At 36.2% G+C, this 23,006-nt stretch overlaps 13 protein-coding genes across 13 annotated transcripts; 8 read left to right on the top strand and 5 right to left on the bottom strand. All coding sequences in view use genetic code 12, as the record gives it.

Moving 5' to 3' along the window:
• Positions 1–107: 107 nt before the first annotated feature.
• Positions 108–685, top strand: SPAPADRAFT_59497 (uncharacterized protein; the record flags this gene model as incomplete). Its single annotated transcript, XM_007373592.1, has 1 exon — positions 108–685. A coding segment is annotated over one exon (172 nt), but the record flags the coding sequence as incomplete, so codon positions are not given.
• A 904-nt stretch (positions 686–1,589) lies between these two features.
• SPAPADRAFT_59496 (uncharacterized protein) lies at positions 1,590–1,994 on the bottom strand (the record flags this gene model as incomplete). Its single annotated transcript, XM_007373591.1, has 1 exon — positions 1,590–1,994. One exon carries the CDS (start codon positions 1,992–1,994, stop codon positions 1,590–1,592), a length of 405 nt encoding a protein of 134 aa, XP_007373653.1.
• A 389-nt stretch (positions 1,995–2,383) lies between these two features.
• SPAPADRAFT_59491 (uncharacterized protein) lies at positions 2,384–3,193 on the top strand (the record flags this gene model as incomplete). Its single annotated transcript, XM_007373590.1, has 1 exon — positions 2,384–3,193. One exon carries the CDS (start codon positions 2,524–2,526, stop codon positions 2,764–2,766), a length of 243 nt encoding a protein of 80 aa, XP_007373652.1.
• Positions 3,194–3,324: 131 nt separating this feature from the next.
• On the bottom strand, positions 3,325–3,846 carry SPAPADRAFT_59490 (uncharacterized protein; the record flags this gene model as incomplete). The annotated part of the gene is made up of 1 exon (XM_007373589.1): positions 3,325–3,846. One exon carries the CDS (start codon positions 3,767–3,769, stop codon positions 3,548–3,550), a length of 222 nt encoding a protein of 73 aa, XP_007373651.1.
• Positions 3,847–6,593: 2,747 nt separating this feature from the next.
• SPAPADRAFT_134031 (serine/threonine protein kinase) lies at positions 6,594–7,967 on the top strand (the record flags this gene model as incomplete). The annotated part of the gene is made up of 1 exon (XM_007373588.1): positions 6,594–7,967. The coding sequence occupies one exon, from the start codon at positions 6,594–6,596 to the stop codon at positions 7,965–7,967; it is 1,374 nt and encodes a 457-aa protein (XP_007373650.1).
• Positions 7,968–8,226: 259 nt separating this feature from the next.
• CDC28 (cyclin-dependent serine/threonine-protein kinase) lies at positions 8,227–10,781 on the top strand (the record flags this gene model as incomplete). The annotated part of the gene is made up of 1 exon (XM_007373587.1): positions 8,227–10,781. The coding sequence occupies one exon, from the start codon at positions 8,413–8,415 to the stop codon at positions 9,364–9,366; it is 954 nt and encodes a 317-aa protein (XP_007373649.1).
• An 18-nt stretch (positions 10,782–10,799) lies between these two features.
• SPAPADRAFT_59488 (uncharacterized protein) lies at positions 10,800–11,597 on the bottom strand (the record flags this gene model as incomplete). Its single annotated transcript, XM_007373586.1, has 1 exon — positions 10,800–11,597. A coding segment is annotated over one exon (488 nt), but the record flags the coding sequence as incomplete, so codon positions are not given.
• A 687-nt stretch (positions 11,598–12,284) lies between these two features.
• SPAPADRAFT_49143 (uncharacterized protein) lies at positions 12,285–13,199 on the top strand (the record flags this gene model as incomplete). The annotated part of the gene is made up of 1 exon (XM_007373585.1): positions 12,285–13,199. One exon carries the CDS (start codon positions 12,285–12,287, stop codon positions 13,197–13,199), a length of 915 nt encoding a protein of 304 aa, XP_007373647.1.
• A 291-nt stretch (positions 13,200–13,490) lies between these two features.
• On the top strand, positions 13,491–14,633 carry SPAPADRAFT_59486 (ketoreductase; the record flags this gene model as incomplete). The annotated part of the gene is made up of 1 exon (XM_007373584.1): positions 13,491–14,633. The coding sequence occupies one exon, from the start codon at positions 13,512–13,514 to the stop codon at positions 14,550–14,552; it is 1,041 nt and encodes a 346-aa protein (XP_007373646.1).
• Positions 14,634–14,757: 124 nt separating this feature from the next.
• Positions 14,758–19,042, bottom strand: SPAPADRAFT_65242 (uncharacterized protein; the record flags this gene model as incomplete). Its single annotated transcript, XM_007373581.1, has 1 exon — positions 14,758–19,042. One exon carries the CDS (start codon positions 19,040–19,042, stop codon positions 17,183–17,185), a length of 1,860 nt encoding a protein of 619 aa, XP_007373643.1.
• On the top strand, positions 14,782–17,449 carry SIS1 (type II HSP40 co-chaperone; the record flags this gene model as incomplete). Its single annotated transcript, XM_007373582.1, has 1 exon — positions 14,782–17,449. The coding sequence occupies one exon, from the start codon at positions 14,874–14,876 to the stop codon at positions 15,921–15,923; it is 1,050 nt and encodes a 349-aa protein (XP_007373644.1).
• Positions 16,171–17,163, top strand: SPAPADRAFT_133386 (TOR complex subunit; the record flags this gene model as incomplete). The annotated part of the gene is made up of 1 exon (XM_007373583.1): positions 16,171–17,163. One exon carries the CDS (start codon positions 16,171–16,173, stop codon positions 17,161–17,163), a length of 993 nt encoding a protein of 330 aa, XP_007373645.1.
• Positions 19,043–19,194: 152 nt separating the features above from the next.
• RFX1 (Rfx1p) lies at positions 19,195–22,691 on the bottom strand (the record flags this gene model as incomplete). Its single annotated transcript, XM_007373580.1, has 2 exons — positions 19,195–21,571; positions 21,761–22,691. The coding sequence occupies 2 exons, from the start codon at positions 21,951–21,953 to the stop codon at positions 19,263–19,265; spliced, it is 2,502 nt and encodes an 833-aa protein (XP_007373642.1).
• Positions 22,692–23,006: the final 315 nt, after the last annotated feature.

Here is a 23,006-nt window from a genome sequence, read left to right as displayed (position 1 = left end):
CTTAGATGCTTAATTCTCGCATAGTAAAAAAAAAAAAAGAAACTGTTATAAATAGTGTGCATGAAACATCTTAACCTCGATCTCATGTTTCAGAAATTTTAGCCACTAGAACAACAGTCGCACAATGAGCAATAGTGGCAGTTATACAACTAAGACACAGATCATACCCAATCCCATAAACTTCACGAAAATAACCACTTTTATTGATAATGAAACCAGGGAGCCAGTATCTGTTCCTTTCCCACCACCGATAACTTATCCGGGGACACCCATTATCACACCACTGAATAGTTTTACAGAATTATCGAATAAATTCATACAATATCTATCAGATATCGGAATAACACGACATAATTATGTCGCGATTGAACATGACAGACACAAGCTATACAACTGTCAGTTAACATTTGATATAAATCATAAACAGGAAACATTTAAAATTTTTCTCAAAGTAGTATATCAAATGAACCAATACGATGAAGAGGATCAAAGATTACCGGCTAACTTATATGTCAGTAACGAAGAGTTGATTGATTATTTACGAGATAAGATTATATTAAACAGCAAGACTATCCTGGCTGTGGAGCTGAAAATTAATATGTTATTAAAATTATGTTCAATTAAATGTTTTATAAATGGATTGGAGTTGGAATTATGACAATTTTATTTATTATGTACAACTATTAACTTTTATGGTGCAAAAAAAAAAAAAAAAGAGCTGTGGAGAATAATCGATACTAGAACTACTTTCTAGTGCTTCCTTAGATAGTGTATGGTATTTCCAGAAATATGTTTTAAAATACCCATGCCAAGATATTTCTGCTAGAGTTTCCATATTGGTACTACTGTTACAAATCTCGTGTTTGGGTATAAATAGCAGAACTTCATTCCTTATAAGTTCCAACACATTTTAAAAACCATAATCTTTACAAAGATATTGAATACTTGTTTGGTAATGCCAAAAAAAAAAACAACTCCTTGATTGAAACAAAGTTTTCAAGTTTCAAATATAGTTGACTCGAGTTACAAGAATTCATTTTTGAACAATAGCCCGTCAGACTATGATACTGAAATGACTGACAAAATCTAATATTAGACTTTCGTGATACCGACATCACTGTTTATCTTTGGAGTTCAGACACTTAATCCCTGAATCAATTAGTTCCGCGAAAACTAGTTAGGTTCGAGATTTCTGTAACGTACCGATGGTTAAACTCGAGGATTTGCAACGGAGCACATAATGGTTCAAATAACCCTTTTTACGATAACTTCTTCAAATTCAGATAGAAGGACTATATTTTCTAGAGGAATTGATGCAAAAATACCTTTTGAGCTCGCCAGGAGATTTGAAATTAGGATCAATTAGCAAATGGGGATAAATTACGGAGACAGGTGCAAAGTTAGACAGATTATACCGATTTTAATTAGGTTTGATTCTGATGATCACAAATGTAGAAGGAACTCACCTTTACAGCAGAGCAACCAATTGAAAAAATTCATATATTAAATATTATTGGCAAAATAGAATCCTGTCATACGAAGTCGAAAAAGTAAATAGTAAACGAATAGAAACTTGAAAATGTCAACCTTTAAAACCCAACCATACCCAAAGCAACCAAAGCTAAGGCAGCAACAGAACCAACTGGAATAGCAGCACCACCAGTTGCAACAGTGGTAATTGGAGGGACAGTGGTGACTGGAGTTTCAGTAACTGTAGTTTCAGCACCAGCTGGAGAAGTTTCAGTACCAGCTTGAGTGGCAACAGTGGTGGTTTCAGTGGCAGCACCAGTTTCAGTACCAGCGGCAGTGTCAGTTTCAGTGACAACGGCAGCGGCAGTATCTACAGTACTATCTGGAACAGTGGCAGTGATGGTTTGTTCAACTTGAACGGTTAAGACAGTAGTCACATCTCTAACGACTAATTCATTCTTACCAACAAGTTGTGGGGCAGCTAAAGCGAAGGCAAACAAGTAAGCGATTAAAACTTTGTTCATGATGATTATGATAGTGGAAGCGATTGTTAATATCTAGACAGATTGAAAAAAAAAGGAAAGAGAAACTAGGAATCAAGAACTTATATATTGCCAAAAGGAAAAACTGCTTCCCTATGGGATATCCACAATTTCGATCAACCCCTTCGAAATCGTGGCCAATGCTACATCTCAAAACTTTCCTCAAATATTGTTCTCGACGTTATTTTCTGTGGATCGTCGCTTGATAGAATACCACATCAAACTAATCAATTGCATTTAAACGGCAATTAATTGTCTCTTTTGGGAAACCCATTAATAAAAAGAAAAAGGATTGTAAAAAATAATTTTCGCAATAGATATGAAATTTTGCAATAAATTGAAGGAAATTTTTTTTTTTTGGTTTTTTAGTCAGATCCCCCTACATACACATACTGATATCCAATGCCCCTTTCAAACAGAAGAGCAAGCTAGCACTAGGAATGATGGTAGTGGTGGAAACTACAGTAGTTCACCTATACAGAGTCTTCTAGCATGTGCTTCCAATGTCACCATGACATCAATTTCAAAGCATCAGGAAAATTTTCACACGCACTGTATGCAGGGGGTAGTCGCAATTCTAGACCCCCTATTGATGCCGACTACCATCGGCAATACAATACTGAAAAATATTCTCGATGTACACACACAAAAGCCTGAAAAAGAAATAAAGAAGAAGAAGAAGATGGAAATATTGGAAGGTCGGAGGCGGTTACCAAATAATCATGTCAGCAATGAACTAGCCCCAATACTTTAAAGATTTTGTGTAGTTTGCAATAAATTTTCTTCGAGGTAGTTTCCTGTCTACCATTATCGTAGATTATACATATGCATATGGTTGAGCCAGATTTAAAGACAAAAGTTGGCAAATTAATATTTTATCTAGAACTAGTATATGTAGTTATAATTAATCACACGATACCAGAAGTCATTGTCAAAGAAACTTCAGTTTCGAAGCACAAGCTTATTTTAATAATTGAAATTAAAGGATTTAGAAATAATACCGAGGAAGAAATTATGCGATACAATGAAACTGGGATGTGATCTACAATTATATTTTTATGCTTATACCAGGGCTTGCTCATAGAAGTGGGAGAGATGCGTGGAAACTGTTATTCTTCAATTCCGCTCGAGATATCCGAAAACAATAACTTATCATAATAAATTAACTCTGTAGAACAACTAAAGAATAAACTCTAATAACAATAACTCTTTGAAAACCATAAAACAATCCATATCTTATTCAAAGACTACTTAAACATAGCTAAATTAGCACTGGTTTTGGACTTGCAACCATGGTTAAACTAGTGAAAGTGATTGTATAGTTATGTGACTGTATAGTTATGTGACAAGGTTGCAGTAGCTCCACTTTCAGTTATGATCTAAAATCACTAATACGTTCACAAACACCAGATTTTAATCTCAATTGTTTAATAAGAATACAAAAAAAAACTGATGCAAAACAAATTTGAAACCCTCTTAGAAAACCACTATAATTCATTATTGGAAGATATTTATGATACTACTAGAATTAGCTTCTACTTGGCAAGGATATGTGTTAGGCTATCTGGTAATATCACCTGCTCCCTGGTAGTTAACTTTGATAAAACTTGGAATGTAAGATATCCACTGTAAGAAAATATAGCAAGTAGTTTTTGACCAGATGAACATTCTTGTCTTTCTAGCAGATGATTAGATGATAACACTAAAACGAAAGAAAGATTTTTAGACTTATGCGAACTAATTATATATAATTTCATTATGTATCAAGATTTTGGGGACAAGTTGGGATAATAATCTCATTTTGTTGGGAAAGTCATAGAAGAAACTATCAACTAACAAATATCAGTAAAAAAAAACGAAAACATGTCTTATTTGCTATTTCTTTTAAATTCTACTTCACCTTCTTTTTACATTGGTTGATCTATTTTTAAAATGTGCGAGTTCATTGATATTGACGATAGTTATTTTTAGTAAGGTCTTCCAAAAAATTAGACTTTTCTTTTGCAACTTTTCTTTTTATACTCCAGATTTTGACCAAGTTCAAATATAATAGATAAAGGTGTAAGCCGCAACCAGAAAGGACTACACAACCTTAATTAAGAAAGAGCACAAAGAAGAGACCACAAAAAGATACAGAATTATGACCCCGTTTGGAAGCATCTTATGAAAGAAGTGATAGTCACATTAATACTGATTCAAATAATCAAAATAACCAAGGCTCAGAACCACTTGTCGATGGAAATGTACACTAAAATGCCAATTACGAAGTAAGACATGTGCAAACTTAAAAGCCTCCAAAATCGATCGGGGCTTAGATACTGATTGATCGCTCAAGAAAATACTCAATCAACCCACCCAGCAGAATATTATTGTCCCCCCCCTACAGAAAGTTACTAGGTCAACATGATCATATAAGTGAGCCCACACTACTTGAAAATAGAACAGAACCGTGGCTAGTTAAGTAGCCCTTGCACTAAACATAATACTTGCTGCAGGAACTCAAGCGAATTTTTCTATGCATAGAACAATGAATGCGCTTTACACAAAGACCGAAAACTAAAATTACAAAAAAAAGGTGACAAACATCCAAACATACATAGAAAAACAAATATGGCTCCAGGGCGTAAGCCCTAAAGACTCCTGCAACAAGATTGTTTAAGGTAATTATTGTAACATTGTAACCAGCAATAGTAGTGTATGCAAGTATGTACGCAAGCATATACGTCCTATTATTTTAACAGAGCCCTGGTCAGGAAATTAGTCATCGATTGTTTGTTGTTGTTCTTTATGTCGAAGTTTAATTACGGAAGTCTCTTGGAACCTCTATTTGCTGCTCTAGCATATGATTATGTCGACTTTATGCTTTCCAAGAGATTTCCAATCTGTTTACACTCTGCATGTCAATACCCGAATATCCTTGTTTCTGTTTAATCATGCAAAAAAACGTACCATTTTCACTGTCAAAGAAACACGATATAACAATGGAACAATACAATGAGAATTTTGAAAGAACGGAATACGGAATCAACTATCCCAATTAGGTTACCATACTCAAGAAAGCTTGTAAAAGTGGCAGACAAGAGAAAATTTCAATTACGTAATTTAAGTTAGGATGCATGAGAATAGAACAAACAATTGGATAATCGGAACCTTTTTTTTAGCTTTGCATCGCTGATTGGTCACACCATCAGTTGCTATATGGTAAAAAGTATAAAATGTATGTACGACAGGTTGTAACTGTTTCAATTACCAATGCAAAAATAACAACAACAAGGCTGATAACACTTGAGGAACCATTTCTTGAGAGAATACGACTTGAATCGAAATTGAGAGCTCAGAAGTAAATATAGAAACCTTAAGCTCTGTAAGAAAAATAAAAAAAAGGCAAATCCTTAACAAAAGAAAAGGAGGCGTAAACAGATCACAACAATAAATTGGCAATAAAAAAAAAGAAAAAACAAAGGCTGTGGGGCTTGACTCTTTTTTTTTTCTTCTGTGTGCAATTTTTCTTTTACTAATTCTTGTTGTAGTAGCCTTTCCCGTAACAATAGAGAAGGTATAAATAGTAGTTGTTGTTTCCTTAAGTGTCAGATCATAGCAGCTAAACCATTAAAGTCTTTTTTTTAGTAAACAGATTGCTAAGAATTTCCCAATATCACATATCTTGATTGACATATACTCATAACAAGTACTGTACAAGTTTATTCCTCCTATTCCCAATTTGGTAGGAGCGCATTTGCTTAATTAATTTTTGCTTCACCTGAGGGATTTTTTTTCCCCTTTGTTTTGGACTCAGGCAATTATTTTAATATACAAAAAATTTTCCAAAGTCATTTTTATTTACAATCAAAAAGAAAAGACACCTCATTACAAATCAAATAGAAGAGAAAGAAATCAGCGATATACTCATACTTTCAAAGGTATTTATCAAAAAGTAAGGTAACTGCCACCAACGCCGCCGTTTAAGCACAAAATCAAGCTTCATTTTACCCCCCCTTAGCAACTTCTGAAACAAGGTATATCCAGTTTATCCATAGCTACTAAATTAACGTAATGGGTGAAGCTAAAACTAAAAAATTCCACCTTGGAAAGTTATTTGGACTTCTGTCAAGTAATTTGAACCATTTTGACGACCATAACGAAGAGCATCACCATCCTGCCCATAAGAAACATCATACTAAAAGTGAAAACATCCCAGAGGAACACCAACATTTGTCTATAAATTCGGACTCTGAGTTGTCAAAAATGACTCCAAGATCGGCAGATTTGCTCCTCGCACAAGCGGTCCATGAAGAAAAGGACTATCCACGTCGTTCAAGACATGATAAGTTTATGAATCAACCGCAAGCTCATTCTCATCTTGCTATGCCTTCCAAATCTGATGAATCATTGCCGAAGTTAAGTACATCGTCGAACTCGTCAAGTCAGAGCTCGCTAGGTACATCATCCCCCATGCTGGTTTCATCTATAGATCAGAATCCAGAAAAACTAACTAGTTCTGTGCCCCCAGCAGCAGCAACATCATCATCAACTTCTTATTCATTAGAACCACCACAACCAGGCCATACTCCATTAGGCGGTATGCCTTATGTATCTCACCAATCTATAAGAACACCATCCACGACACGAAAACCAAGCATTTCATCTTCTCCAGGAGGTGGCCCGCGAGCTCCGTATGTTTCATTATCGCGTTCTGGATCCACTAAAGTTAAATCAGAATCACCTGCTCCTGCTGCAGTTAAACCTAGGTTTCATATGTTGGAAAATGGAAGTCATGAACATAACCTTCGATCAGCTAAACGTCAAGAAAAGTTGTCTAACATGTTGAAGGATTTCCTTGGTGCTAAAAAGAGAAGAGATGAAGCAGTATCGGCAGTTCCAGATATACTAGGGAGCCCAATAGCAAATGGAACTGAACTGCAAGCGAATGCCCAGAAACCACCTACATTGTTTGCTAGTTTGGTTGCACAAGCTAAGAATGATCCTAACTTCAACAAGACTTCCGACTTATCTGCTGGTCCCGATTGTAGATCATTTGTGGAAAAGTATGGAAGATGTCAAGAAGTTATCGGACGTGGTGCATTTGGTGTTGTTAGAGTTTCCCATAAGAAGAATTTGACTTCGTCAATTGAAAGTTTATATGCGGTTAAGGAATTCAAGAAACGTGTTAATGAAAGTGACAAGAAATATCACCGTCGATTAACATCTGAATTTTGCATTTCATCATCATTGAAGCATATCAATATCATTGATACTTTGGATTTATTAAAGGATGCTAATGGCGATTATTGTGAAGTTATGGAATTTTGTTCAGGAGGTGATTTATATACGTTAATTATTGGACAAGGGAAATTGGAATATGCGGAAGCTGATTGTTATTTCAAACAGTTGATTCGTGGGGTTAACTATATTCATGAAATGGGGGTTGCTCACCGTGATTTAAAACCCGAGAATTTATTATTGACTCAAAATGGGATTTTAAAAATCACTGATTTTGGTAATAGTGAATGTTTTAAGATCGCTTGGGAACGAGAAATCCACTTATCAGAAGGGATTTGTGGATCTTCTCCTTACATTGCCCCGGAAGAATTTACCGAAGAGACGTTTGATCCTCGATGTGTTGATGTCTGGTCTTGTGGTGTGATTTACATGGCTATGCGTACAGGAAGACAATTATGGAAATTGGCTGACCCGGAAAAGGACGAATTTTACCAAGAATATCTCACCAAGAGAAAGGAGGAAGGTGGGTATGAACCTATTGAAAGCTTAAAGAGATTAAGATGCAGAAATGTCATTTATTCTATATTGGATCCTATTCCGGGTAGAAGAATCACCACCAGACAAATATTAAACAGTGAGTGGGGAAGAGAAATCAAGGTATGTGAAGCCGGTGAAGGGAAATGTAAAACTAATGAGCAACTTGAAGGTAAAGAAATATTAGTTGGTGGGCTTTAGAAAGTTTATTTATTTAATTTATTTATTTATATTATTAGAATTAGGGATTTAAAGGAACAATTCATTATTTAGCAAACAATCTTGTTTACATCATAGTTCAACAATGTAAATCTCTAATTGAAATCTGTAACCTGCTAATATTATTGCTTGTTAAGTTTCGTCTAAATTATTTTCCTAATTTTGCGATCTTGTAGTGCATAGAAGATAAATTCCATAAGGCGCGCGTCGTTCTTTTCTTGAACCAAAATTTCTTTGTTTCTTTTTTGACAGTCAGAGTGAACAGTTCGTTACAATTTGTTACTTTTTCAGATACACGGATTAAATCCTCCAAAAAATACTAAATTTAGAAGTAAGACCTTTCCCCCCTTTGAACAGTCAGCTGGTTGGAATCTTGTTTGAAATTATTGCATTCACATTTTAATATAAATAACTAGAATAAACACACATGGTTGAATTATCGGATTACCAACGTCTAGAAAAAGTAGGAGAAGGAACCTATGGTGTGGTTTACAAAGCTTTAGACACTAAACACAACAATAGGATTGTTGCTCTTAAGAAAATCAGATTGGAATCTGAAGATGAAGGGGTTCCATCCACTGCTATCCGGGAAATCTCTCTCCTTAAAGAAATGAGAGACGACAATATCGTAAGATTATACGACATTATTCATTCAGACTCTCACAAACTTTACCTTGTGTTTGAGTTTCTTGATTTGGATTTGAAGAAATACATGGAATCGATTCCTCAAGGCATGGGATTGGGCAATGATATGGTTAAGCGATTCATGAATCAACTTATCAGAGGTATAAAACACTGTCACTCCCACCGTGTCTTACATCGTGATTTGAAACCACAGAACCTTTTGATTGACAAGGAAGGTAATTTGAAGCTTGCTGATTTCGGGTTAGCTCGTGCCTTTGGGGTCCCCTTGCGAGCATACACCCACGAAGTGGTCACATTATGGTACCGTGCCCCAGAAATCTTGCTTGGTGGTAAACAATACTCTACTGGGGTGGATATGTGGTCTGTGGGATGTATATTTGCGGAAATGTGTAATAGAAAACCTTTGTTCCCTGGTGATTCCGAAATTGATGAAATCTTCCGGATTTTCAGAACCTTGGGTACTCCTAATGAAGAAGTCTGGCCCGATATTAGCTATTTGCCTGATTTTAAGCCTGGATTCCCACAATGGAAGAAGAAACCATTATCAGAAGCAGTTACAAGCTTGGATAAAGACGGTATTGACCTTTTAGAGCAAATGTTGGTTTATGATCCAAGTAGAAGAATAAGCGCAAAGCGAGCATTGATCCATCCATATTTCCAAGAAGATGGAAGTGATAATGAAGTCAGCGGTGATGCTCACTATGACAATTATTCAAGATCGGTTAATATGGGATAATGTGTGTATTTACAAATAGAAAATTTTACGAGTATTAAATTATATAAGAAAGGGCTAGTATCAAGAAGATAATAGCTAACCAAAACTTAGTAGCTTCTTCAGTCAGAATCTCTTCTGCGTCATATACAGGCAATATGGCGTTCGTTTGTAGATCGTCACTATCATCAGCTTGCAACTTTTCATACTCAAAGCCCTTGTCCATTTCCTCTGTAATGCTCGAGTAGTGGGGATTCGTTATATCGCCATACAGCATGAAATTGTCATCATCGGTTGAAATATCCACTGATATCAATGATTCTCGTACCGAACCAGAATTCACACTCTTTGTGATAGCAATATCATCCTGGTGGTCTTGATCGCATTCGTCCAAACGGGAGCTTTCTCCTAGTGGCAAGTCTTCTGGATCAGACTCGGTATGTGTCATTATTTTATCAACGTTCAGGGATACATCACAGAGATCCTTTAAATCAAGGGATAAGTTATCATTTGATGCTGGAACTATATTAGTTACTTTCAAGTTTGTGTTTTGTATCAAGCTTAGACGGTTATTTCTTGCCATATATTCATAATAAGAAGTTCGTTTATCACTGGATAGTCTGTCATTTACAGCTGGTACAATATTACTTGGTTTCAAATTTGATCCTTCAATACTAGAACGATTACTGCTAGACATATATCCATAGTATGACATTCGTTTTTCTTTACCAGGTGCTCTATCAGATACAATATTCTTTGGTTTCAAACCTGTTCTTTGATCTGAATTATTGTTGCTTGCCATGATTTCATAGTAAGATCTTCTATGTTGCTTAGATACGCTTGTCAATACCGGAATATTGCTTGGTTTAAACTCTTTATTTTCATTGTCGATATCAAATCTCTCCCTGTTTGACACGATCCCATAATAAGATCTTCTATTTTCTTTGGCTTGCTTCCTTACTGGAATCCCTGAGAGTGATTTAACTCTTCGTGATCCATTTTTTTCCCATAATGATTCATGATTCGGATCTTGCTCTGGTATATCTTCGACAAATTCACCATTGAAAGCTGATTTCAATTGCTCAAAATACTGGGGATCATATCCTCTTTCCTCTTTATACTGATTGAATTCCCAGGATAGGTCAATTAACTCTTCACGGATCATGTCAATTCTGTCAATCATGCTATCATTATTCTCTATTAGTGCTTTCAATTCTTTCATGTCTTGATCATTCTTTTGTTTAATCAGAGATATATCATTTTCCAAGTTTGAATATTGTTGGTCGAGTTTATTATGGAATTTCTCTAAATCTTGTAATGTTTGCCGTATTTGTGACATTGAAGAAGAATTCAGTTTTGTTGATTGAGCCAGATCCAGTCGCTTGTGTTTAAAAACATCAGAATCAGGCTCATCAACAGGTGACAATTCCTTCGGTCGGGGTTCCATTAATGTTGCTGTGTCATCATAATCATCCAAACTTTCTGTATCATCAATAATATTGTGTTTGCTTAGCATATTACTAAAATTATCATGGTATATTCGTGAACGATCAAGCTTGTTCGATTTGCCTATTATTATTCCTCTATCGACATCAATTAACTTCACATCATCCAAGCATTGAGAAATTATCTCAAAGGCTCGATCCTTAGTGATTGGCATATCTTTTCGTTGCTGTATTTGCTCTAGAATCCGTTGTTTGATAACTGTGTCATTAGTGAGGAAGTTATTGCTGCTGTTAGCTGAAGTCAAATCTAGTTCCAACAGCCGTAACAACTTGAACAATTCATTAGGTGCGATTGTATTACCAGTTTTACACGTTGCTTTCCATACTGTATCGAATATCGATTCGTCATCACCAATCGTAGTATTTCGTCGTTTCGGAGGATTGTTCTTTGGTGGTGTGAGAGGAGGGGTGCTTAAAGTGGTTGAAACTGGCATAGGAGGCAAAGGACTACTAGGAATGAATGATGCTCTTCCCGAAGGGATTCTAGGTGTTGTAGATGACATGATGGAAATTGCCCAAGTTAAATAATATGTCAGTATGGGTTAGGTGTATCAGGATCTTTGAACGAAGCTGTAAATCTTGGCTTGAGTGATTTTGTGCAATAGTTTAAACTAATTGTCTGTGCAAATTAATTTGGTTGTCGTTTATCGTAAAAAAAAAAGGATAATCGAACCATTCAAGTATACTTAATTGCTATAGAATAAGAAATACCTAAGCAAGAATTTAAATTCAGTGTTATTCTTGTTCCATAAAGGGAAAAGTGGATTAAGAAAACCCAGACAGATTTAAGAAAGAGTTGACAATAATTTAGGATGTTATCAAATTGTGCTTCGCACGAACATTTTCCTTAACATTCTGGCTCGTGACTATAATTTCCTATTTGAGAGATGTAATGACACACAATTTTTTCACACAAAACAAAAAGGACCTGGCAGGAACACAGCCACCTGGTAAGATGCAAGAATGGAGTATTTACGAAGAGTAAATCCGAATGTAAACACTCAAGAAGATGGCGCGTCTGATCTAGAACTGGCGTATGAATTATAGTTCTCCAAATAAACAAATAATTTTGATATCCTTGTGGTTCCATAATCCTTACCATTACCACACCCCACAATGAAAGTGAAATTCCAATAGAAATTTTATTAATTTCCAAGTAAACTAACCACATTAACAAATGGGTTGATGTTGATTCCTTCCAATTCAGCACTTGTTTATAGTATCACATTCAATGAATTAGTGATTGGATGTGGTGTAGGTTTAATTACAGGTTATTTCTTTTTTTACATGTTATTGCAACTACATGTTAACACAATTTTACAGGTTTATTCCAAGGTATCCTGAACTGCAAGCAGGAAAAATCCAGACCACGAAAAAAGAAATAGGAACAAGGTTTTCATTTCTTTATCGTCACAAGATAACAAGTAGGGAATAAACATGGCGTTAGATAACACATCATCAGCATCTAACCCCAATATGAGTACCGGGGGTAGTTCTGGACCCAATGGTGGCGCAAATGGGGCAGATACTACTGGTTCATCTGGCCACTATTATGAAGACCACAATAGTTATCTGAATGGATACCGTGGCTCTTATCGTGGTCATGGAAGGTATAGAGATAGTACATCGTATAGAGGACGCGGAAGTGGAAGTGGAAGTGGAAGCGGAAATAGGGGAGGAGCAAGCAGTGATGGTTATTATAGAGGGTACTATGGAGGTGAGAGGCGAGGTGGATATCAGGCACGCAGTGGAAGATATGGATCTGGGTATTATGGTGGAAGAGAAGGTGGACGAGGTGGTTATGGTTCATATAGTAATAATCGAGAGAGCTATACACCTCCTGATCATCGTGGTAGTGACCCATCTCCAGAAGTTCCACATGACGCAACTCCAGCTGAAGAAGTAATACATGGTGGAGAAGGAGAAGAAGCTAGAGGTGCCAGTGCTGGATACCATGAAAGTTCCGGTGCTTATAGAGGACACAGAGTAAGTTATCGAGGTAGAGGTAGTTTCCGTGGTGGATCCGGTGGATATCATTACGATTCCAAGTATTCAGCAAATGAAGCCAAAGGTGGCACTCCCCGTCATTATAAGGATACTATTGTCAATGACAAATTAAAAACATTCAAGAATCCATGGATTAATATCATGGGTATTCAAGATGAAACCACTCAAACCAAATTGGAAAGCAGATTTAATGACTTGTCAAAAGTTGATAAAGAGATTATCAATTTACAAAAGGCAAAGTTGAAATTAGAAAGTGATGTTTCAAATTTGGATAAACAAGCTGCAAGAGAGGAACTACATGTTCAATTAACTACTGAAAAACTAGAAGAGTTTACCTATCTCTGAGAAGAAGAAACCATGACAAAGGAAGAAGAAACCATAAATATTATTTTTTTTTTCAAAGTAGATATGTTGCGAGTGATTAAAACTGTGTATATTAGTTGTAACTGTAAATAAAAGGAATTAGAAGGGATTTAATAAGTCAATTATTATATATTTGTAGATGTAATATTTTCAGTATGTAGATACAACCGGGTAATCACTGAATAAAATCGGGGCTGAAAAAAAAAAAAATACGGGTTGGTTTTTCTATTGAGACAGCAAAAAATTGGAGGCAACTTACGTGTAACAGAACTCATATAGGGATATTTTCCAACCATGTCAGTTGAAGACTTATTATCCTCCCTTTCAGGGAATCGCGTAGTATACTATGCACTTTATGGTGCATTGCTCTTTGGAGTCCTCAAATTGACCATATTAGGGTTAAGCTTTGGTTCTATGATTTTTGGCTTATTTATTTTACCCCCTGTTAATTTCAAAAAGTATGGTGCTAAACAAGGTAAATGGGCAGTTGTAACTGGAGCCTCTGATGGAATTGGTAAAGAATATGCATTTCAATTAGCAAAGAAAGGATTAAACATTGTGTTGGTCTCTAGAACTCAATCCAAATTAGAATTGATTGCTACTGAAATTGAATCTAAATATAAGGTCCAAACTAAGATTGTTGCATTTGATGCTTCCACCGATGATGATGCAAACTATATTTCTCTTAGAAACGTTGTTTCTGAATTGCCAATCACCGTGTTAGTCAATAATGTCGGACAATCCCATTCTATCCCAGTTCCATTCCTTGAAACAGATGAGAAGGAATTGAATGATATTATCACCATTAACAACACTGCTACATTAAAAATCACTCAGGTTGTTGCTCCATTGATTGTGTCTACTATCAAGAAAGAAAAGAAGAAGGTTAGAGGTTTGATCTTAACCATGGGCTCTTTTGGTGGATTATTGCCTACTCCTTATTTGGCTACCTATTCTGGATCTAAGGCATTCTTACAAGCATGGTCCAATGCTCTTGCTGGAGAATTGAAACCTCAAGGTGTAGATGTTGAATTGGTTATTTCCTATTTGGTTACCTCGGCCATGTCCAAGATTAGACGTACTTCAGCCACAATTCCAAACCCAAAGCAATTCGTTGCTGCCACTTTGCGTGGAGTAGGACGTCGTAACGGTGCTCAAGAAAGGTTTGCCACCAACACACCATATTGGTCTCATGCAATTATGCATTTTGCAATTGCCAATACTGTGGGTGTTTATTCCAAGGTTGCAAATTCTCTCAACTTCAGTATGCACCAAGCTATTCGTAAAAGAGCGCTCAAAAAGGCAGAAAGATTGGCAGCTGAAAAGAAGGACTAAGCTGTGGTTGTGATGTGTATGTACTTGTTTATATTAATTTGCTTGATATTATAGCATAAGTATGATGAATCCTTGCCAGTTCCAAGTATACTCTCGTTCGTTGTAGAACCTTCTAGAAAAAACTGGCACTCAGAAGACAAAATATTTTTTTGCCAGGAGAAAAAAAAAAACACGCTGAAAAAAGCTGCCATAAAAATTCAACTCTATTCACCCATTTCTTTCAGGAGATAGCAATTTTTGTTAACCCTTACAATTGCAATTAACCCCCCTTTTACCCTCGCAACAATTAAGTACATTTCAGTATAAGCATAATCACACACAATGGTTAAGGAAACTAAGCTCTACGATTTATTGGGAGTCAGTCCAACTGCCAGTGAACAAGAAATTAAGAAGGCATACAGAAAATCAGCATTGAAGTACCATCCAGATAAACCAACTGGTGATACTGAAAAATTCAAAGAAATCTCAGAAGCATTTGATATCTTATCCAATGAAGATAAAAGACAAGTGTATGATGACTACGGGTTAGAAGCTGCTCGAGGAAATGCCCCAGCAGGTGGTAATCCATTCGGAGGAGCCGGAGGATTCGGTGGTGGAGGTATGCCAAGTGGAGGATTCCATTCTGGTGGATTTTCACAAGCTGACGCATTCAATATATTCTCACAAATGGGTGGATTCGGCATGGGTGATGATGGATTTACATTCAGTTCCAGCGGCTTCCCCGGAGGTGCCGGTGGTAGTCCATTTGGTGGTAGTCCATTTGGTGGAGCAGGCGGATTCAGAAGTGGAGGAGGAGGAGGAGGTATGCCTGGTGGGTTTGGTGGAAGATCAGCCGCTCGAGCTGAGCCAACCACAGTTACCAGACAATTACCTGTTGCTTTAGAAGATTTGTTTGCTGGTGCTACCAAGAAGTTGAAGATTAATAGAAAGAATGCCGATGGTAGTCAAGGTTCTTCAATTGTTACTATAAATATTAAACCTGGTTGGAAAGCAGGTACCAAGATCAATTTCACTAACGAAGGTGATTATGAACCAGAAACCGGTGGTAGACAAACCATTCAATTTGTGATTGAAGAAAAGCCTCATCCTGTATTTAAGAGAGATGGTAATAACTTGAAGATGAACTTACCTTTATCATTCAAGGAATCCTTGTGTGGATTTGAACGAGAAGTCACCACCATAGACGGAAGAAGAATACCATTCTCAAGATCACAACCAGTTCAACCAAACACCACCACAACATACCCAGGATTAGGTATGCCTATAAGTAAGGCTCCAGGAACTAGAGGTGATTTGGAAATAACATTTAAGGTTGATTATCCTGTCAGTTTAACCCCTGAACAAAGAATGATTATCAATCAATATTTTTAATAGATGAGAAACCACATTCACTTCAAACTAGATGAACATTTAATAACTTACATAGTATATACAAAGATTAACGGCTTTTAAGTAACATTATCATATTAGCATTCTTGTTGATAGATATATATATATAGATAGTGCAATAAAATTAAGTAGTGTACTCACCAGAAAAATACAAACGTAATAATATTTCTGATATCATTTCTTCCAAATATTGACATCTTACATCTGCTCCACTCACTCAATCAAAATCATGTCTGTTATATTAGCATCAGCAGGTTATGATCATACAATTAGATTCTGGGATGCATTAACAGGGGTATGTTCCCGAACAATCCAACATACAGACTCCCAGGTCAATCGATTGGAAATCACCTCCGACAAACGATTCCTTGCTGCTGCTGGGAACTTATATGTTCGATTATACGACATACGACAGGGTGGGAGTACCGGGAACAACGCAGCTCAAACATCAGCTGCTAATGCTGGAACAGGTGGTGGAAGTAATTCCGGTGGCAATAGTGATAATAATCCCGTCATGACATTTGAAGGCCATACTAATAACGTGACTTCGCTTGCCTTCCAAGCGGAAAATAAATGGATGGTTACATCTCTGGAAGATGGAATGGTTAAAGTGTGGGATGTGAGGTCTCCGTCTGTGCAAAGGAATTACAAACATAATTGTCCTGTGAATGAAGTTGTCATTCATCCTAATCAAGGTGAACTTATAAGTTGTGATCAAGACGGAAACATTCGTGTTTGGGATCTAGGTGAGAATCAATGCACTCATCATTTAATTCCTGAAGATGATGTGCCTATAAATTCCATATCTGTAGCCAGTGATGGATCAATGCTTGTGGCTGGGAATCACAAGGGGAATTGTTATGTATGGAAAATGCAAAATCAAAAGGATATAACTTCATTAACACCCGTTACTAAGTTCCGATCCCATCTGAAATATATCACTCGGGTATTATTACTGACGGATATGAAACATTTGGCTACTTGTTCAGCAGACCATACAGCTAGAATTTGGTCTACTGAGCAAAATTTTACTTTGGAAACAACATTACAGGGACATCAACGATGGGTATGGGATTGTGCATTCAGTGCAGACAGTGCATACCTAGTGACTGCTTGTTCTGATCATTATGTGAGGTTGTGGGATTTGTCTAATAGTGAAACTGTTAGACAGTATAATGGTCACCATAAGGGTGCTGTATGTGTTGCATTAAACGATGTATAGAAGTTGTGTTTTTTTTTAATCATATATAGAATAACGGAATTACCTCTCTTTTGGCATTGTACAATCTAAACTCGGTAGTTGTTTCAATAAACAAATGCAGTATATTAGCAAACTCGAATAATTGGCGTAAACAGTAATGGGTGAGACTGACCTGGGGTTCAGGGTTCTCGATGGGCCATTTCTTGGAGAATTCTTGGTAGACTTCCAAATACTGTTGAACAATTAGTTCCTTGGACTTAACTCCAACTTGTCTAGTGAAGAATTCACCACATAGACATAACACTCCAAGATCCATTCTGCGATCACCAATAGAATAGTAGTTTACATCATTTGCAACCAGTAAGATATGCAAAACCTTTCCAGCAAGTTCTAAAAACATCAGCCCATTTTGGGATTCTTGATGACTCAAATCAGATGGAATTGTAACTAGTAAAGTATTGATAAGCCCTAAATTCAACCTCATACCAAGAATCGTCAACTCCTTAGTTTCTTTTGTTTCATCCAAAGAACCAATAATTCTGTTCATGGGAAATGCATAGACCGGAAACACATTGTATTGAATGATCTCATTTATCAATCTGTACACAATATTGAATTGACTATCTTCTAGAGTAAAGTCATCTGAGTTCAATAATAAACCTTCAATTACATCCTTTAATTTGGCCTTGCAATTCATTTCCAACTCTTTTGTCAAGAATAAGATGTGTTCTGGACTGTCAGCGTTCACAAACTTTCTATGACAAAAAAGAATCAGGGCAAGGAAAAACTTAATAATATAGTTGGTATTGTTATAGGACACAGAACTGATGGTTTTAGAACAGCTTAAACAAGTTGGGGGTGGATAATTGTTGTTAATTAAAAATTGTACAAAAGGGACTGTTTTGAGTGCTCCATGACAATAGGGACAACAATAACTAAAGTATGGATCCTCTTGCTTCAGACATAATTCACATTTACAGTTAAAGAAATATCTGGACCGTAAATCTAACATTCGAAGTTCTTTGGGAAAACAAGTATCAATATAAGTTACAGTAAGTTCAGAATTTTTTACAATTGGAACAGTATTCACAAGTTCAAACCCCAGCCAATTTTGTTTGTGTTTCAAGATACAATTAGGAGCACAACTGTGATTAATTAACGAGAAATCAGGATCCAACCCGATTCCAATTGGTTCATTATCTTGATCCAATAAAATATTGTGGTTAATTAAAACAACGCAAATCAATGCTTCGAGAAATTTCCATCCTTTCCTTTGCAGATGAATCAATGATTTCTCTTTAAGAACACTTTTCCCAATTGTCAGACTGTTTAAGAAGTCAGTTAATATCTGAACAAGACGAGATTGCAGAAGGGTTATGTATTCTCTAATGGGGTCAAGCCTTTGTTCATGTTGGTGAGTACACAAATTATCCACTCTGGCTTTGTAATGAGGATCATACAAATAAGTGAGATAAACCCGGATAACTAGTTGAAATGTGATATCATCCTCTTCTTTTCTTCCTGGATGTACTTTGTTAATATAAGGTTCTAATACTTTTTCAAGTTCTTCAATTTGGTAATTTTTGGTAAAACAATCAATAGAATCAGATGAAGGAACTGCAACTGGATTAATTTCCATAATAACTTCCCCAGGTTGTTTAAAATCCTTACAAGCAACAACCCCTCTCTTTCCAGGGGTTAAATACTTACCTGTAACTTGAACCTTTTCATTGCTAACACAATCGTTGAATTCCCGCTTACTATTTTCATCATTTGGAAATATGTAAACATACTGCAATAACAAAGCAATAAGTTTCCGTTCCCAGTAAACTTTAGATTCCAAAATTGCCAAATCTTGTTCAGTCAATTTAAACCTTTTCAATACATTTTCCAATTCCATTTTAGAGGTGTTTGTGTGGATGTGCTAGAAGAAAGGTAAATGTAAGAATGTTTTTTATTTTTTTTTGCCGCCAAGGTATTGAAAGATATATAGGGGGAACAATTCGCAGCCGCGCAGTGCCTAATATTTATGACTAACTACAATTTTAAAGGATAAATCTTAACCAGAGTTAATTAAATATATTAAAAGTTAAAAAATGCATAATAATGAAACAACTGTTTCATTGGTTGAGAATACTTTCGATATTACTCTCATAGTTGACCAATATTTCCGATTGAGAAGGCATGCTTGCTAATTGAGAATTACGAGTCTCGAATTCTAACGAGGTATCTAACAAATCAATTACACCTAATGAATTGTCAAATCCTGAAGTATTTCCGGCTCCACTTACCGGATTGCTTGCTTCATTAATGCTGGAACCATCTCCGGGGAACGATCTTTGATTGTGCTGTGTCTCAATTTGTTGGGATTCTGTTGGTGATCCTTGCGAATTCACTCCCACAGGGCCAGCATCGATTCTTTCACTGGCAAAACTTGGTACTGGCACTGGCAAATTAATAGCTTCCATTGCTTGGAAATCATCCAGAAAAAATCCACCCAATTCAACAGTCAACAACAAATATTCATCAGTCCAACATCTCACGATCCACCAAGCTCCGAAACCTTCTCCTCCAGCCAAGCTAATGTCCCTAAGACATGCAGTTAATAAGTTAGACGATAACAACAAAAACAATCTAGCATTGATTTGGGGAAATCGTCCTGGAAGACCAGATATATATTCAGCAAAATCGAACATGGTTGGACCAGACTCACCTTTATCAACAAGCAAATCCACTACTTCTTGCTTTAATATATATGTCAAAGTTTCTATATTTTGGTCACCACATGGAATTTCACGACTGATTAATTCACGAATATCCAATTTATTCCAATCCTGAACCATGGAATGTTTCTCGGATGCATCAGTTAAAATACGAGACGCAGGTTGTCCAGTTTCAATCACTTTAATTAATCGATTCAATAAATTCACAAAGTGTTTTGCTAGTTTCAATTTCATAATAACAAAGTTCCTGGAAATTTTCCCATTCATCAACGTACCAGACAAAGTCTTGATATATCCATTTGAGATTTGCTTCAATTGCCGCAACTGTTCTGTTGGAATCAAGAATTGTAATTGTAACTTGTTCAACATCCGAATCATTTTCTTATACATTAACAAATCACATTGCTTTACCCAATCAATAATACATTCATTAGTATAAAGTTTGAAAGCTGGCGCAGTCAACTTACTATTAAAATTGCTGAAACTAGCAAAGAGTTTCTTTAATTGCATGAATCTCAACGCTTCAAAAATGGAGTTAACATGAAGCTTGTATAATGAATGAAGGGTATCAGCTATATCGTAGTCAGTATCACGAGGTAAATAGGGATATATGGATGGTAATTGAATAGGAGTATATGGATTTGAACTTGGAGCAGCATTGCTATTCAACAACTTGAATAAATTAGGAACATATTTCATATGAGATACCAGCGGTAATTGATCTGTGACTGTAGGAGTCATTGCAATTGATGGTGAATTAATCGGAGTGTACGAAGGAGTATGTATTTGAGACAGCGAAGATGGTGAGCTATCATATGATAACGATGAATTGGATGACGATATTGGTGAATCAACTTGTTGTCCAGAAAATCCACTCATTAATTGCTGTTGTTGAGAAGACAGCAGCGCTTGTTGTGTTAATAAATGCAGTTGAAAAGTTTGATCACCGTTCAATTTGATTCCACAATAATGATACTTAGATTGTCCTCTCATACCCAACCTTCTTGTGGTCAAAGTAGGAAATAATATTCTCACCAATTTACCAAAACTAGCTGGAGATAATGGTGAAAGACTATTGTCAGCACAAACTTGAACATATCGGGCATAAATTCTATTACGAGGAACCACGGCAGTAGGAGAATGTTCACAGGAGTTCAACAACCAAACCATGCCAAATAATTGTCGTTGTCTCTCTTTGTTTTCCTTTGCTTTGAAATGATCAGAACTCCCTGGAGTTATGATTGTTGATCCTTCATTCTCAACTTGTCTGATTTTTAATGCTAATTCGGCCAAAGGTATATCCGCGGCATTCATAGCAAGCTGCTTCAATTCAGTTTCTCCTTGGTCTGCAGGCAGGGTATAATCATGCTTTTTATATTTCTTCCTCTTTTGGGGAGATGGAGATGTTTTGGATCGATCCAATGGTGAAGTAATCGATGTTTCTATCGGAGATATTTGCTGCTGGTGCTGGTGCTGCTGTTCTATATTGGGCAATGTAGGTTGATTTATATTGAATGATTGAAATGCTGGTGCCGATGATGGTCCAGGCACAAACCTCTGTTGTTGTGGTGGTGGTGGTGGTGGTTGCAGTTGAGGAGGTACTGGTTGCGATTGTGCAGCAACAAGTTGCGGACGAGGTGGATGTTGTGGTGGTGGCGGATAAGAATGCGGATAATCATATTGATACTGTTGCTGTGGAGGAGCGGCTGGTTGAATTTGTTGCAACCCCGGTTGCAATGGTTGATGAACTGGTTGACTCTGATAGGAAACGTTCCCTGAATGATGACCACTTAGATTCCTAAATACATTCTGGGGTTGAGGTTGTGGCAGTTGATATCTATGTGGTGTTATTTGTCCCTCGTTTGGTTCAACTTTTATATAGGTTGGTGTCATACTGTATTGAACTCCATGATATTGTTGTCGTTGCTGCTCTTGACGATATTGAGGATTTACTTGTTGTATATGCAGATGTTCTTTTGTTTGAATATGAATATTTGGGCTGGGCTGTCTCAGTAATTGTTGTGGTTGATTTTGCCGCAATTTGTAGGAATCATCTAATTGATGATGCAGATGTTGATTTTGATCCATATGATTTTTGTTTGTATGAGTGTTAAATTATGTAAGTTGATGTGGGATACTCTATAAATATTGTAAATTATACCTTTAAGATTATGTGAAATGCAATAACTGGATGATATAAGACATTAAAACTGGAATATGCAAAAATAGAAGAGAAACCCTTTGATGACTTATCTTAAAAACGTAGTAATGTTTGATATGGGTATTTCTGGATGATCTTGAAATGACAACCTAATGACCTTGTTCTTGATTCTATAATAACACCTTTTTAATAATCCCAATTGTTTGTGTGTTTGTTTATTCTGATTATAACCTAGAAACAATGATTCAAATTTGATCTGTAATATGTTACCAGAAAATATTGTAAACAATGAACTGTCAATTTCCCCTCGATTGTACCCAAAGATTGCTAACCAGATGAATACGTAAAACAAAAATAAACCTAAAATACCCTAAAAGAAAACAGAATGGTTGTTGGCAACGATATAAGTTGTAGTTGTATATGACCTTCAAATGTTCCGCTTCGGGTTAATCTAAAAATTTTAGATCCTTGGAAGAAACTAAACCAAATCGGAAAACCAAACTTTAAAACAAGAAAAGAAAAAGTAAAACAAAATAAATAAGAAAAATAAAGTATAAAAAACCTTCTGTTCAAAAGCTTATTGTAGAAAGAAACCAATTATGAGCCCTTTCACAAGAAACCAAGAACTTTGAAGTTGAAATTGAATCAGAAAAAGAGAAACGTATGAGAAAAAGTGAACTTTTCTTGTGGTAATAAGAAGAACTGCCTTATAGTAATGGGATCAAAAATTTTTTTTTGGGATTGGCTTCTCTGCAGGTCTGAAAATAATTTCCCAATTAACTTAATGGCTGTCTGGATCTAAATGAAGGATATTTCTGATTTGGGACTAGTATTCGAGAACCGATTTGATGAGTTGAGGAGATGGAAAAGCTTGGTTGATTCGATGGATTATCTATCCGCTATTAAAAAACTTGAAATATAAGCACTAGTTAATCACAATAGTATAGTGATTACAATGGGGGAATTGGTTGTAAAAGTTG

This window comes from Spathaspora passalidarum (genome assembly GCF_000223485.1).
Source record: "Spathaspora passalidarum NRRL Y-27907 unplaced genomic scaffold SPAPAscaffold_2, whole genome shotgun sequence".
In the NCBI taxonomy this organism is placed as follows: domain Eukaryota; kingdom Fungi; phylum Ascomycota; class Pichiomycetes; order Serinales; family Debaryomycetaceae; genus Spathaspora; species Spathaspora passalidarum.
The sequence above is the reverse complement of the archived record's forward strand: the minus strand, read 5'-3'. Positions and strand labels throughout refer to the sequence as shown.